Here is a 16,949-nt window from a genome sequence, read left to right on the forward strand (position 1 = left end):
ATCAGATTTGACAACTGAAGATAAATGGCAACAAAGATCTGGATTCACCTTCCGTTGTAGGGAGAAGATATTGGATCTGAAGCAGCCCACACATATCAGAACAAACATTTCTTAACCTTGCTTCTCTAAAACTGTGAGAGCAAAACAACAAAATGAGGAGTTGACTAGATGTCCATTGGGTGGTGAACCATTCTTGATACGCACGGGAAACCCAGCAGCATTGCAGTTCTTGACACACTCAAACTGGTGCGTCTGGAACATACGAATGGCACACACACAATCCATGTCTCAATTGTTTCAAGGCTTAAAAATCATTCTTTAAACTGTCTCCTCTACTTTATCGACACTGATTGAAGTGGATTTAACAAATGACATCAATAAGGGATCATAGCTTTCAGCTGGATTCAGCTCGTCAGTGTGTCATGGAAAGAACACTGTTTTGTACACTCAGTGTATACTATGTACTAACCATACTACACACTATTTAGAACATATTATTCAGTAAAAATGTATGTAAGCAACAAAACAACATACTAAGCTAATCCATGCAAAGAAGGCGTTTTCTTAAGTGCAATTTGGTTGTTCCACACCATTCATTCATTAAAGCACAGCCCATCCCCTTTATCCAATTATCAGCTTTTGTCAATCACGTGCGTCGGAAAATACTACTATTTTCCTCAATAGTGTGCAGCGAATTCATGCTAAATGAAAAACGTAAATAAATATGACATCCTGGCATTTAATGTACTAATTTGTAACAATTTCACATACTATTATACTCTTTTCTTTACTACCCAAAAAGCTTACTAATAGTATGAGTTTTCGGACACGCCCAGTGAAGCTTCATCCCAATCAAACATGGACTTAAAAAGTATTCTAAAATCTAAGGTCATCTCTATGTCACTGTTTTGTAACTTTACAAGAACAAACTGAAATCATGATGAATTTCTGTCTTATAAAGAACTGATGTTTTTTTTCAGTTCAAGAATGTCTCAAAAGAAGCCGTAACAGGACCCCAAATGTACCCATTTTAAACTATTCCAAATAAGGAATAACTGCATTACAGTGGACATGGGGAGTGACTGACTGACCTTTGCTGTGTGCCCATGTGTAGGTGCGGCTGACAGTGGAACTCCTGGCCATCTTCTGCCCTCCTCCATTGGCTCCTCGCAGTCCCAGAGGAGCACCACTCGGCCCCTCCTTCCCAGGGTACACGTACTTGGGCATGAACTTGTAGAACCAGGCTCCAGAGCGCTTCCACACCTGGATAACACATACAGAAGGGTTGTCGTCAGTTTTGAGGACAAATGTATGAGTTCCTACTAGTTCAAGTAGTACTTTTTCAGTTTTCATAAGTTTTCTCCAGTTTCCTGGAAACCCGAACGTGGCCCTGGTTTACAAATTGCTAGGCACAACCTCACATCAGAACAAACATTGAAAATGTGCAATTTGCATACAGTATATTAAACATAAAAAATGACAGCCTTTCCATGCATACCCAAAAGGAAAATAACTATAATTTCAAAAACACAGATTGGTCTAAAAGCAATGTCTGAGGTCCCATAGGCCACAACAGTCCTGTCTGAAGAAGCACTGACAGTCTCCTGACATAAGCATGCTAACAAACTGGTGGTGGGCGCTAGGCTCACCACCGTTCAATGCTGTGGGCAAGCCATGTGCCACTAATGGACAGCAGGCACTAAAATGTCAGGGCCGATAGCAGCTGCTCCAGAGTTGGCAAGTGCCACCTCCCAGCCGGAAACACTTTCCTCATCTCTGCTGGCCTACTGCATTATCACATTTTATCAGGAAGGCAACATTTTCACATTTGCATCAGCAAGTAAGCTCCCCGAAACCCCCTGAAAATCAGCAAGAAGAAGTAGGCATTCTAAAAATGATGTTCTCATTCCGGCTTCCACTTTGGGGGAAATGTATGTACAACTCAAGTACACTGTACTGAATTGAAAACAAATGCCTTTTTTCCTTATAACCTATAGTCAGTAATCAAGAATATAATTTTTTACTCAAACTATCAAGTCAGTTTCTGAAATAAATGATGCAATTGCATGGTAACCATGGCCAATGGTGATGAATGACAGGTACTGTTCAAGCTCCACATTAATTAAAATTCTTGGATGACCATGGAGCTCAAATGAAAGGTTAGAGAGCTGTTTTCTAGTAAATAAGGGTTCAACTGTATTTCTTTGAACCCTGTACTTCTATTTCAAATAAAATAAAATAGTATTAGTCACATGCGCCGAATACAACAGGTGTAGTAGACCTTTCAGTGAAATGCATACTTAAGAGCCCCTAACCATCAATGCAGTTAAAAAAATATATATAGAAAAATAAAAAATACGGATGAGAATAAGAAATAAAAGTAACAAGTAATTAAAGAGCAGCAGTAAAATAACAATAGTGAGACTATATACAGGGGGGTACCGGTACAGAGTCAATGTGTGGGGGCACCAGTTAGTTGAGGCAATATGTACATGTGGGTAGAGTTATTAAAGTGACTATGCATAGATGATAACAACAGAGAGTAGCAGCGGTGTCAAAGGGGGGACAATGCAAATAGTCTGGGTAGCCATTTGATTAGGTGTTCAGGAATCTTAATGCTTGTGGGTAGAAGCTGTTTAGAAGCCTCTTGGACCTACACTTGGCGCTCTGGTACTGTTTGCCGTGCGGTAGCAGAGAGAACAGTATGACTACGGTGGCTGGAGTCTGACAATTTTTAGGGACTTTTTTTTACTTCCTCTGACACCGCCTGGTATAAAGGTCCTGGATGGCAGGGAGCTTGGCTCCAGTGATGTACTGGGCCGTTCGCACTACCCTCTGTAGTGCCTTGCGGTCGGAGGCCGAGCAGTTGGCATACAATGCAGTGATGCAACCAGTCAGGATGCTCTCGATGGTGCAGCTGTAGAACCATTTGAGGATCTGAGGACCCATGCCAAATCTTTTCAGAGATTTTGGTTTTTCAGAGAACAGGTTTTGTCCCATCAGGAAGTCCAGGATCCAGTTGCAGAGGGAGGTGTTTAGGTCCAGGGTCCTTAGCTTATTGATGAGCTTTGAAAGCACTATGGTGTTGAACGCTGAGCTGTTGTCAATTAATAGCATTCTCACATGGGTGCTCTTTTTGTCCAGGTGGAAAAGGGCAGTGTGAAGTGCAATAGAGATTGTATCATCTGTGGATCTGTTGGGGCGGTATGCAAATTGGAGTGGGTCTAGGGTTTCTGGGATAATGGTGTTGATGTGAGCCATGACCAGCCAGTCAAAGTACTTCATGGCTACAGACGTGGCAGGTTACCTTAGGCAGGTTACCTTCGCTTCCTTGGGCACCACTGGGACTATGGTGGTCTGCTTGAAACATGTCGGTATTACAGACTTGGTCAGGGAGAGGTTGAAAATGTCAGTGAAGACACTTGCCAGTTGGTCAGCGCATGCTTTGAGTACACGTCCTGGTAATCCATCTTGCCCCGCTGCTTTGTGAAGGTTGACCTGTTTAAAGGTCTTGCTCACATCGGCTACCGAGAGCGTTGTCACACAGTCGTCCAGACCAGCTGATGCTCGGTCTGGAGCGATGAGAACGCCTATAGGGAGGAGGTCAGCTGCACCATCGAGAGCATCCTGACTTGTTGCACCGCCTGATATGGAAAATGCTCGGCATCCGACCATAACACACTACAGAGAGTAGTGCGTACGGCCCTGTACATTACTGGGGCCAAGCTTCCTGCCATCCAGGACATATATACAAGGCTGTGTCAGAGGAAAGCCCAAAAAACTGTCAAAGACCCCAGTCACCCAAGTCATAGACTGTTTTTTCTGCTACCGCACGGCAAGCAGTACCGGAGTGCCAAGTCTAGGACCAAAAGGCTCCTTAACAGCTTCTACCCCCAAGCCATAAGCCTGCTGAGCAATTAGTAAAATGGCCACCGGACTATTTACATTGACCCCCCCCCATTCATTTGTTAACACTGCTGCTACGTTTATTATCTATGCATAGTCACTGCACCCCTACGTACATGTATAAATTACCTTGACTAACCTGCACATTGACTCGGTACCGGTACGACCTGTATGTAGTCTCGTTATTGTTATTTTATTGTGTTACTTTATAGTTTTTTTATTTAGTTTATTTGGTAAATATTTTCTTAACTCTTTCTTGAACTGCTTTGTTGCTTCTTATGACTGCAATCCCGTTAACGGGATGATATGACAACAACCAGTGAAAGTGCAGGGCGCCAAATTCAAACAACAGAAATCTCATAATTAAAATTCCTCAAACATACATGTATCTTATACCCTTTTAAAGGTAATCTTGTTGTTAATCCCACCAAAGTGTCCGATTTCAAATAGGCTTTTCAGCGAAAGCACCACAAACGATTATGTTAGGTCACCGCAAAATCACAGAAAAACACAGTCATTTTTCCAGCCAAAGACAGGAGTCACAAAAAGCAGAAATAGAGATAAAATGAATCACTAACCTTTGATGATCATCATCAGATGACACTCATAGGACTTCATGTTACACAATACATATATGTCTTGTTCGATTAAGTTCATATTTATATCCAAAAACCTCAGTTTACATTGGCGCCATGTTCAGAAATGCCTCCAAAATATCCAGAGAAATTGCAGAGAGCCATGTCAAATAACATAAATACTCATCATAAACTTTAATGAAAGATACATGTTTTACATAGAATTAAAGATACACTTGTTCTTAATGCAACCGCTGTGTCAGATTTCAAAAAGCTTTACGGCAAAAGCACAATATTCAATAATCTGAGAACAGCGTTCAGCCACAAAAGGAAGCCATACAGTTACCCGTCAAATTGTGCAGTCAACAAAACTCATAAAAAGCATCATAAATCTTCACTTACCTTTGTGGATCTTCGTCGGAATGCACTCCCAGGACTCCCACTTCCACAGAAATGTTTGTTTTGTTCGGTAATGTCCATCATTTATGTCCAAATAGCTATTTTTGTTAGCGTGTTTGGTAAACAAAACCAAAGTCAGAAAGCGCGTTCACTAAAAGCTGACGAAATGTCAAAAAGTTCCGTAACAGTCAGTAGAAACATGTCAAACGATGTATTGAATCAATCTTTAGAATGTTTTTAACATAAATCTTCAGTAACGTTCCAACCGGAGAATTACATTGACTTCAGATATGCGATGGAACAGAGCTCCCTCTCATGTGAACGCGCATGGTCAGAGCATGGCCAGGTCATGGTAGACCTGACTAGTTCCTGTCTCCTTCGGCCCCACTTCACAGTAGAGACATCAGACAAGGTTCTACAGACTGTTGACATCTAGTGGAAGCTGGAGGAAGTGCAAACTCCTCCACATCCCACTGTTTGTTCAATAGGGGCTGTGTTGAAAATCTACCAACCTCAGAATTCCCACTTCCTGTTTGGATTTTTTCTCTGGTTTTTGCCTGCCATATGAGTTCTGTTATACTCACAGACATCATTCAAACAGTTTTAGAAACTTCAGAGTGTTTTCTATCCAATACGAATAATAATATGCATATATTAGCAACTGGAATTGAGGAGCAGGCAGTTTACTATGGGCACCTCTGTGCACCTTTCATAGAAACTACTCAATACTGCCCCTAAGTAAGCATTTCACGGTAAGGTCTTCACGTTGTATTCGGCGCATGTGACAAATAAAGTTTGATTTGGTTTTGATTTGAAAGGTCTGTCATTAATGAAGGCAGGATATTCCCTTCAGGACCCTCTGCTGATGAACTTAAGCATCAAAGCCTTTAGGTCAGTTTTAGTAAGTCATCTCGCTCTCGTTAGCCTACCTCAATAAGTCCACAGGCATTTCTCTGGCCAATCAAAACAGGCAGACCTTTTCTCTGCGTTTAAGTGTTTCTTAACGAAAAGGTCTCCTCAGGAACTCAGAGGTTAGCTGATGTTCAAAGGCTTCTGATTGCCTTCAATTATCCCTAATCATCCTCTATCAGGGTTTGGTGATAAAAATCCATACCTCACCATGTTTTAATGAGGTAAATCACCCGTTTAGGGCCTATTGGAAGGTGCCATCTAAAATATTGATTTTTGCCAGTTGGAACGCAACCAGCTCAGTTGACACACCGGTTTCAGTGTAGATCACAGCAACTCTAATATTATCCTGGGTGTCAAAGCTGAGAAATTATCAATTGCTTCTCTCAAATTCATCTCTCCTTGACTGTAAATGACATCCCTTCCCTTGGGACTGACAGTTGAAATTGAATGAGGAAAACAAATAGACTGAACCATACACAATGGACTGATGTGGTAACATTAAGAGAAGCACGGACATCTCTATGGCCAGTAAGAAGTCACTGTATGAAAGCTACCATATGAAAACGACCATATATACATCAGCCTTCCTACAAAACGAACACGCCAGAGAACAAAACCAATAGAACCGTGTCAAATTTAAATGGACAAATCCACCGGGTGAAAAGGGATGACAGGCACTCTCATAACCTGTCTTTACGACAGACGTGACAGACATGTATTGCATTGACCTCTTTACATTCAATTATTTATCATGGGAGGGGAGAAATAACAAAAAAGGTAAAAGCTGCCAGACGCAATTTCTTTCATTATTTAACCCCAGTATTAGTCATTTCGGTAAAGGAAGAGCATGTTCTACTGGGGAATCACAACTGTCACGTCAAGGACAACATAAAGAGGGGAGATGGTGGTAAGGCAACTTTCTCCACGTCAGGTCCGATAATAATGGGCCTTCATTATCTTAGCTGCCATGTTGAGGGGGCTTTAAATCTGGGTTAACAAGTACAGAACAGGTCCACCCTACATTCGTGGTTGAACATGTAGCAAGTGTGCTGTTAGCGACTGTGCTCCGCCAAAGCCACAGGATTGATGTCTGTGATGGGAGTTATGTAGCACAGCTTCTTTTTGTTCTTGAAATGACTGCTTAAAGACTGTTTGATGAGTTCCTCTGGGTGTACATGCAGTATCTACTTTATTAAAGAACAACATACATAGCAGAAATCACCCCTGGAGACCACAACCAAATGTATGAAATTCATGTTATTCTTTTCTTAGTAATCTTTTGCTGCAGATCACAATAAAGAGTGATGCAAGGTGGAACTTACAATGATACTGCGAAGATGAGTATTTGGCTATAATAGGATTACAAGCAGACTGTTTTGTTAAAATGTATAATCTAGCATCCTCCCCAACAAAAATATGCAAATCCTCTGTTATAAAGCCGAGGATTTACAGAGTAAAAGCAACTAGAGTCCAGAAAACAAACTTAATTTCCTTGACAAACAATCAAAGTGCAATGTCATTAGCTCCTGCTTTTCAATTCAAGATAAACATATTGGATGAGAGACTCATGTCAGTGGGTTTGCCCATTGTTTGCCTCATCAATTCAACATGTAACATGCGCAAGAACGCTGTATTGACAATATGTCAGTCAACTACACTAAGGATTTGTCATAGAAGTAAGAAGTAATGTCATCTTTCACCAGGCAGGAAAAAAACACATTGCTTAATGCAGGAATGGGGAACCGGTGGCCCACATTTTGTAGGCCCTCGGATCAATCCCCCACCCCCCCCCCCCCAACAAAAAAAACTCAGTCGGGGTCTCAAGTTACTGTTTCGAGTTAGAATAGTAGTATACACAAGGTGCAATTTTGAAATTTGATTGTGCATCAGCAGTTTTTCTCTTGTTATGTCAGTCACTGATCATTTTTGATAGTTTAGCAGCCAGCTAACTTAACAATCTAAACTTCTTATCATGTTAAAAACATGCAAACATTTCTCTCCACCCGATGGAAATATGTGTAGAATTGCAGATGTCTCTCCGCTGTCAAGAAGGGGGCCACTAAAATGTTTTGCTCGATTTGTGTGAATGGGGGGGATGTGGGTACGCAGACCTGCGGGCAACTGCGGCCCCTCATGATTTCAGATTGTTTGTGGCCCCCACTCCCTTCAAAGTTGCCCATCCCTGACTTAATGGCAACTTCTATGTGGAGTGTGAAGAAATAAAGATATGCATATAATTGAAAATATGTTAATGTTTACAATTTTCATCAGTCTGACTAGCTTCACTATTTTTTCTGGTCTCAAAAACCTTTATACATTTCATATAGTTAGTTCAGTTAAGACACAATCTGCCTTAGAACGGGGAAAGACCACAGTACAAACAAGATATGAACCACTTTTCAAAGAGGAATGACTTGCCTGTGTAGGTTAGCAGCACAGCGCTGATAAACCATGCTGAGAAACCCACAGCTGTACAGACATCATCTTTGAAATTAGACAACAGAGACAGGAGACGGCTGCTGAGGTTTGGCACAGGTGTAACCACAGTAATATGAGACATGTGAGAGGAAAATTTACTAGAGCGTACAGCCCACCTCCAGACTTGTTTTTCATTGGGAAGACAGACTGACACAGTGAGAACCTCTGAGTGCATTTTATCATCAATTGCAGGGCAGGTCTGCCAAAGACAGAAAAAGTATCCATACATAAGAGACAGGAACTTACTTTACCAAAAATCATTCACCTGTTTTAAAATAACACTACTTTTATTAAACCCCTCAGACTACAACAGTTGCCAGTGAGTATCAAAGAACAAATTGAGAAAGCTTATAAGGAGAATTACCATCAGGTAAACATCCATGCAGGTAACACCAAACTATTACCAATACAATCCAGGTCTTCTCTAGCCAATTACCAATTGTGCTTCAATAGCGCGACGCCTATCCAAGCATTAATTTCCCTTTCACTATTCGACAGATTTAGGACGTGCCAATTGAAATGGTAATGGCGGCAAACAATTTCCTTTCAGGCGTTTTAATTAGTGGGTATGATAAGATAACATCTTTAATTTGCATGGGGAGAGGCAGTGTTTCGTGAAATTAGTTCTGTGGGTGCGGTGCATGGCCGGTCAGACTGGCGACTGGATCGGGAGTTAAAGTTAGTGGGCTTGGGGAGTAGCAGCGAGCCAAAACTCTATTAGTGCCACCCGGATCCACTGTGTCACACTGACAAAAAGGGTCAGCCCCGGGAGAGGTTGAGCGGCACTAACCACTAATACTCCGGCGCTAATGTGTGGAGAGTGACCGGCCGGAACAGGGAACACCGCCAATGGGCCGGGGCACAGGAGGTCTAAATAAGTTCCACTAGTGTGGTGCAAACTCCACTTATTGGTGGTAACAGATGTCACACAGTATAGAGTAAATCATTGACATTGATTACAGTCTAAATTTCTTCACATTTACTCCAGTTTAATGTGATTTTACTTTCACAGGAGACCCAGAAAATCGGGAACATTCCCAAAACATTAGCTAAGATTTCCATTAAGGTGCAGTTAGGGTTTTATCTATATATATATATATATATATATATACTGCTCAAAAAAATAAAGGGAACACTTAAACAACACAATGTAACTCCAAGTCAATCACACTTCTGTGAAATCAAACTGTCCACTTAGGAAGCAACACTGATTGACAATAAATTTCACATGCTGTTGTGCAAATGGAACAGACAAAAGGTGGAAATTATAGGCAATTAGCAAGACACCCCCAATAAAGGAGTGATTCTGCAGGTGGTGACCACAGACCACTTCTCAGTTCCTATGCTTCCTGGCTGATGTTTTGATCACTTTTGAATGCTGGTGGTGCTTTCACTCTAGTGGTAGCATGAGACGGAGTCTACAACCCACACAAGTGGCTCAGGTAGTGCAGCTCATCCAGGATGGCACATCAATGCGAGCTGTGGCAAGAAGGTTTGCTGTGTCTGTCAGCGTAGTGTCCAGAGCATGGAGGCACTACCAGGAGACAGGCCAGTACATCAGGAGACGTGGAGGAGGCCGTAGGAGGGCAACAACCCAGCAGCAGGACCACTACCTCCGCCTTTGTGCAAGGAGGAGCACTGCCAGAGCCCTGCAAAATGACCTCCAGCAGGCCACTAGGGTGACTAGGGTGTGACCCTAGTGACAATATCTAAAAAAGTGCGTATTGGGCATATTATGGTCAACCTTCAGAGTATCGAATGAAATGAACGTGTTATCAACAAATAGGTCACAAAAAAACACCAGACCATTCCTATACCAGAACAGGAATGCCATGTCAATCTGTGACGCTGGGAAGAGATGTTAATGGAGAAAAGCAGCTTGCTTCGGAATTGGGACCAGATTTTAAGGGAGTTCTTGACAATGGGATTCAAAACATGGGTGCCAAGGTTCATGGGCTGTGGGGAGCAAAGGAGCGAGACAGGAAAAGTTGGAAGGCTTGACTGTAACTCCATGATGGCCCAAGTTGGACCATCCTTATTTTCAAATGTAGAAACCCAAATAAACACATTTAGAAATATTTGCTGACCAATAGTAGTGTAAAAAATTGGGAAGGCCCAGCCCGCCTACGGGCTTAGGTCTCTCTAAATATACCTTTCTCATTCGTGGATATGACTTATTCCAAATTAAGTTGAAATGTAGCTGTCCAGTTGTTTGAACATCGACTTTGGAAGAAAAATGGGAATAATTTGGAATAAGTACATAGCAAGAGGCTCAATAGCCATATCAAATAGGAAAGGGGGAAAACAGCAACCCTGCCTGGCCCCCCTGTGGAGAGAGAAGTGGCTGGAGGTAACATTGTTGGTTCGAACAGAAGCCACTGGGGACAAGCACAAAATCTTAATCCAGGAAAGGAATGGCGGGACAAACCCAAATCTCTCTAGTTCTGTAAATAGATATTCCCACTCAACCCGGTCAAAAGACATCTCAGCATCAAGAGAGATGACAACATTAAATAGCTGGCTCATATTATAGAAAGATTGCCTACCTGAGATAAATCCGGTTTGGTCAGAGTTAATTATATTAGGTACTACTGTCTCTACACAGCGCGAGAGGACCTTAGTGAGAATTTTATAATCACACCACAAAAGGCTTATAGGGTGGTATGAGCCACAGTCTAGGAGATTCTTGTCCTTTTTAAGCAAAACCAAAATAGTCGCCTGGGTAAGCGTCTGGGGCAGTTTCTGACTAGAAAGGATTTCATTGTACATTGAGCTGAGGATAGGGGATAGATTAGAGGAATATGCTTTATTAAATTCAATAGGGAAGCCATCAGGCCCAGGAGCTTTGCCATTATTTTTTATTTATTTATTTTATTTAGCCTTTATTTAACTAGGCAAGTCAGTTAAGAACAAATTCTTATTTACAATGACGGCCTACCAAAAGGCAAAAGGCCTCCTGCGGGGACGGGGGATTAAAAATACAAACATAAATAAAATATAAATATAAGACAAAACACACATCACGACAAGACAACACTCCATAAAGAGAGACCTAAGACAACAATATAGCAAGGCAGCAGAGTTACTCCACCTCAAGAATTGCATTTGGCGAAATGCTCGACACACGCACACTATCCGGAAGGCCAAAGTTAGTTACTTTAAGGAGCAGTTTCCCCTCTGTAGGTCTAACCCCAATAAGTTCTGGAAAACGATTAAAGGCTTGGATAATAAACCCTCCTCCTCCACAGCTGCCCATGTCTCTTAATGTTAATGATGTGGTTGTTACTGACAAGAAGCACATGGCTGAGCTCTTTAATCACATTAATTCCGAATTCCTATTTGACTCAGCCATGCCTCTGTAACAGTATAACTTTAGACCGTCCCCTCGCGCGAACCAGGGACCTTCTGCACACATCAACAACAGTCACCCACGAAGCGTCGTTACCCATCGCTCCACAAAAGCCGCGGCCCTTGCAGAGCAAGGGGAACCACTACTTCAAGGCCTCAAAGCGAGTGACGTAACCGATTGAAACGCTATTAGCGCGCACCACTGCTAACTAGCTAGCCATTTCACATCCGTTACACTCACCCCCCTTTCGACCTCCTCCTTTTCCCGCAGCAACCAGTGATCCGGGTCAACAGCATCAATGTAACAGTTTAACTTTAGACCGCCCCCTCGCCCCGACACGGGCGCGAACCAGGGACCCTTTGCACACATCTACAACAGTCACCCACGAAGCGTCGTTAACCATCGCTCCACAAAAGCCGCAGCCCTTGCAGACCAAGGGGAACCACTACTTCAAGGCCTCAAAGCGAGTGACGTAACCGATTGAAACGCTATTAGCGCGCACCACTGCTAACTAGCTAGCATTTCACATCCGTTACACCTCCTTGCCCGTCCAACATTTCCTCATCTCCCACCCCTTCTAATGCAACTATCGCCGATGCTTCTCCCTCTTTTTCCTCTGCCCCGCTACAAAGTTTCTCCCTGCGGGCAGTCCACTGAGTGCGAGGTTCTAAAGGAGCTCCTGAAACTTGACCCCAAAAAAACATCTGGGTCAGATGGTTTAGACCCTTTCTTCTTTAAGGTCTCTCCTTTCTGGGGAGGTTCCCATTGCTTGGAAGGCAGCCACGGTTCGTCCTTTATTTAAAGGGGGAGATCAAGCTGATCCTAACTGTTATAGGCCTATTTCTATTTTGCCCTGTTTATCAAAAGTGTGGAAAACTTGGCTTTCTTGATGTCTATAGTATTCTCTCTGGTATGCAATCTGGTTTCCGCTCAGGTTATGGATGTGTCACTGCAACCTTAAAGGTCCTCAATGATGTCACTATTGCCCTTGATGCTAAGCAATGTTGTGCTGCTATTTTTATTGACTTGGCCAAAGCTTTTGATACGGGAGACCATTCCATTGTTGTGGGCCCGGCTAAGGAGTATTGGTGTCCCTGGTTTTCTAACTACCTTTCTCAAGGAGTGCAGTGTATAAAGTCAGAAAATCTGCTGTCTCAGCCACTGCCTGTCACTAAGGGAGTACCCCAAGGCTTGATCCTAGGCCCCACGCTCTTCTCAGTTTAAATCAACAACATAGCTCAGGCAGTAGGAAGTTCTCTCGTCCATTTATATGCAGATGATAGTCTTATACTCAGCTGGCTCCTCCCCTGTTTTTGTGTTAAATGCTCTACAGCAAAGCGTTCTTAGTGTCCAGCAAGCTTTCTCTACCCTTAACCTTGTTCTGAACACCTCCAAAACAAAGGTCATGTGGTTTGGTACGAAGAATGCCCCTCTCCCCACAGGTGTGATTTCTACCTCTGAGGGTTTAGAGGTACTCATACAAGTACTTGGGAGTATGGCTAGAGGGATCTGCCTGTTGAACCAAGGGCTGAATCTGTTTTTAATGCAATCGCTGGGTTACATTTTTAAAATTAACGTTACTTCAAGCATACAGCGTGCGCTAAAGCGAGACCGCACCATAATTCATTGTGGAATTATTATTTGACATTTGTCAAAATAAGTACGAATTAACAGCATAAAGACTGCTTACTATTTGTTGAGCTTCCATCAGAATCTTGGGCAAGGTGTCCTTTCTCCAGAACAATCGTTGCTAGGTTGGAGAATGTCGTCTTCCACGTTGCAATTAGCAGTAAACAATAGCATGAGAGAGAGAGATACCCAACTTCCTACAACGCCAGAAAATGAAATACCCGAAAATCGCAATATACTGACATAAACTGATATAACTCGGTTTAAAATAACAACATTATGATGTCTTTAACACCTATATCGAATAAAAACAGAGCCGGATATATCTAGGAGCTAAAACAGGAGCTTCTAACACGACATGCCATGATCCTCCCTGCGTCAGAGCGAAGAGTCAAAAGAGAGGACACTTCGTTTCCAAGCAATTTATAGACTTTCAGATCTGCCTAGAGACTCCATTTCAAGTCCCTCTATTCGCTGACACCCAGGGGAAGGCGTATGCAGTGCATCTCAACCAATAGAGGACAGGCAAATTAATAAACTGTTCTGGGAACAGTGAGCAGATTTCAGCGTTTTCAAATCCTCATAGAAAAATTGCTTTAAGTCCAGTTCTGTTTCACTCACAGATATAATTCAAACGGTTTTAGAAACTAGAGAGTGTTTTCTATCCAATAGTAATAATAATATGCACATTGTACGAGCAAGAATTGAGTACGAGGCAGTTTAATTTGGGAACGTCAAGATTACATAGTGCTAACAGCTCCCCCTATTGACAAGAAGTTAATTCTTATTTTCTTTATGGGGATGTGTTTGTTTAAAATACCACTGAAAATATAAAAAAAGGTATAAGCTTCTTCGACAGAGGGGATCAAGAGGATTCTATACCATTTTACATTTGCATAGACTGGATTGCCAGAGTAGCTTCATCATCACTTATTGAGGCATCCGTGTTGGTTTGTTCATCTGAATTGAGACGAGATGTCTAGATTATCTAGAAATGCATGCATACGTGACGTGTCAGGAAGAGACTCTGACGATTAAAGAGCAGAGTAGAATTGCTTAAATTGATTGTTGATTTCTTTGGGATTGGTAGAAGTGAAATCAGCTGCAACACAGATTTCAGATATGGTGCTGCTGGCAGCAGATTGTCGAAGCTGGTGAGATAATAACTTGCCAGTTCTCTCCATGTTCATAAAATATCTGCCTCGACTTAAACAGAAGCTGCAATGTTTGTTTAGTGGAAAGATTGTCAAATTCCGATTGGTGTAGCAGTCGCTCTTTGAGTTCAGGTTTCAGAGAAGAGATACCTGTTGTCCCCATCTAGAATGAGGTGAGATAGATCTGATGCGAAGGGTTTAGTGCGCTTAGTGCGCTGTTTGTTGTCATACGCTGTGTATGAAATTAATTGGCCCCTTAGATAGGCTTTTAACAACTCCCACACAGAGTGAGACACGTCAGGGGTGCAGTTGATCTGTAAAAAGACATCAATGTGAGTTGATATGTATTTTTTAAACGCACTACATGATAGTAGTAGTGGATCAAGTTGCCATGCACGTTGTGACGCAGTACTGTCCGGAGAATGGATATCTAGCTGGACAGGGCTATTGTCTGAGAGAACAATGCTGTGATATTGGCGATTAGTTACAAAAGGAAGAATTATATTGTCCAGCAGGAAAAAGTCAATCCTAGAGTATGAGTTGTGGACTGGAGAAAAAAAGGAGTACTGTTTAGCAGTGGGATTCCTCCTCCTCTATGGATCAGACAAATTATAGGATTCTAGAAATGTGTTGATTACTGAGCCTGATTTTGAAATTACATTGCTAAGCTTCGGTCTGGATCTGTCTAGACTTGGATGCAATACACAATTGAAATCTCCATCCAGTATCAAATGATAAGAGTTAAGGTCGGGATGTGTTGCAATGAGGTCAGAAAAAAATAGTGTGTCATCCCAAATAGGACCATAGAACAACCTGTGTGCTTAACAATTTCCCCATCACTATAATATACAGTGGCAAGAAAAAGTATGTGAACCCTTTGGAAATACCTGGATTTCTGCATAAATTGTTTATAAAATGTGATCTGATCTTCATCTAAGTCACTACAATAGACAAACACAGTCTGCTAAAACTAAACTCAGCAAAAAAAGAAACGTCCTCTCACTGTCAACTGCGTTTATTTTCAGCGTACTTAACATGTGTAAATATTTGTATGAACTTAACAAGTTTCAACAACTGAGACATGAACTGAACAAGTTCCACAGACATGTGACTAACAAAAATGGAATAATGTGTCCCTGAACAAAGGAGGGGTCAAAATCAAAAGTAACAGTCAGTATCTGGTGTGGCCACCAGCTGCATGAAGTACTGCAGTGCATCTCCTCCTCATGGACTGCACCAGATTTGCCAGTTCTTGCTGTGAGATGTTACCCCACTCCTCCACCAAGGCACCTGCAACTTCCCAGACATTTCTGGGGGGAATGGCCCTAGTCCTCACCCTCCGATCCAACAGGTCCCAGACGTCCTCAATGTTATTGAGATCCGGGTTCTTTGCTGGCCATGGCAGAACACTGACATTTCTGTCTTGCAGGAAATCACGCACAGAACGAGCAGTATGGCTGGTGGCATTGTCATGATGGAGGGTCATGTCAGAATGAGCCTACAGGAAGGGTACCACATGAGGAAGGAGGATGTCTTCCCTGTAACGCACAGCGTTGAGATTGCCTGCAATGACGACAAGCTCAGTCCGATGATGCTGTGACACACCACCCCAGACCATGATGGACCCTTCAAATCGACCCTGCTCCAGAGTACAGGCTTCGGTGTCACGCTTATTCCTTCGACGAAAAACGCGAAAATGACCATCACTCCTGGTGAGAAAAAACTGCAACTCGTCAGTGAAGAGCACTTTTTGCCAGTCCTGTCTGGTCCAGCGATGGTGGGTTTGTGCCCATAGGCGGCGTTGTTGCCGGTGATGTCTGGTGAGGACCTGCCTTACAACAGTCCTACAAGCCCTCAGGCCAGCCTCTCTCAGCCTATTGAGGACAGTCTGAGCACTGATAGGGATTGTGCGTTCCTGGTGTAACTTGGGCAGTTGTTGTTGCCATCCTGTACCTGTCCCGCAGGTGTGATGTTCGGATGTACCGATCCTGTGCAGGTTTTACACGTGGTCTGCCACTGCGAGGACAATCAGCTGTCCGTCCCGTCTCTCTGTAGCGCTGTCTTAGGCGTCTCACAGTACGCACATTGCAATTTATTGCCCTGGCCATATCTGTAGTCCTCATGCCTCCTTGCAGTATGCCTAAGGCACGTTCACGCAGATGAGCAGTGTTTTTTAGAGTCAGTAGAAATGCCTCTTTAGTGTCCTAAGTTTTCATAACTGTGACCTTAATTGCCTACCGTCTGTAAGCTGTTAGTGTCTTAACAACCGTTCCACAGCTGCATGTTCATTAATTGTTTATGGTTCATTGAACAAGCATGGGAAACAGTGTTTAAACCCTTTACAATGAAGATCTGTGAAGTTATTTGGATTTTTACAAATTATCTTTGAAAGACAGGGTCCTGTTTGGACTTGTGTTTTAGGTTACGGTCTTGTTGAAAGGTGAATTTGTCACCCAGTGTCTGTTGGAAAGCAGACCGCACCAGGTTTTCCTGTAGGATTTTGCCTGTGCTTAGCTCAATTAGGTTTATTTTTATCCCCCCCCAAAA

At 42.6% G+C, this 16,949-nt stretch overlaps 1 protein-coding gene across 1 annotated transcript in view; it reads right to left on the reverse strand.

Moving 5' to 3' along the window:
- LOC129869118 (rab effector Noc2-like) overlaps nt 1-16,949 on the reverse strand; it is a 51,688-nt gene that overhangs the window by 14,390 nt on the left and 20,349 nt on the right. The window contains exon 6 of the mRNA XM_055943621.1: nt 1,092-1,263. Within this exon, the coding sequence (XP_055799596.1) occupies nt 1,092-1,263 (172 nt within the window). The remainder of the gene's footprint in view (nt 1-1,091; nt 1,264-16,949) is intronic.

This window comes from Salvelinus fontinalis, chromosome 13 (genome assembly GCF_029448725.1).
Source record: "Salvelinus fontinalis isolate EN_2023a chromosome 13, ASM2944872v1, whole genome shotgun sequence".
In the NCBI taxonomy this organism is placed as follows: Eukaryota; Metazoa; Chordata; class Actinopteri; order Salmoniformes; family Salmonidae; genus Salvelinus; species Salvelinus fontinalis.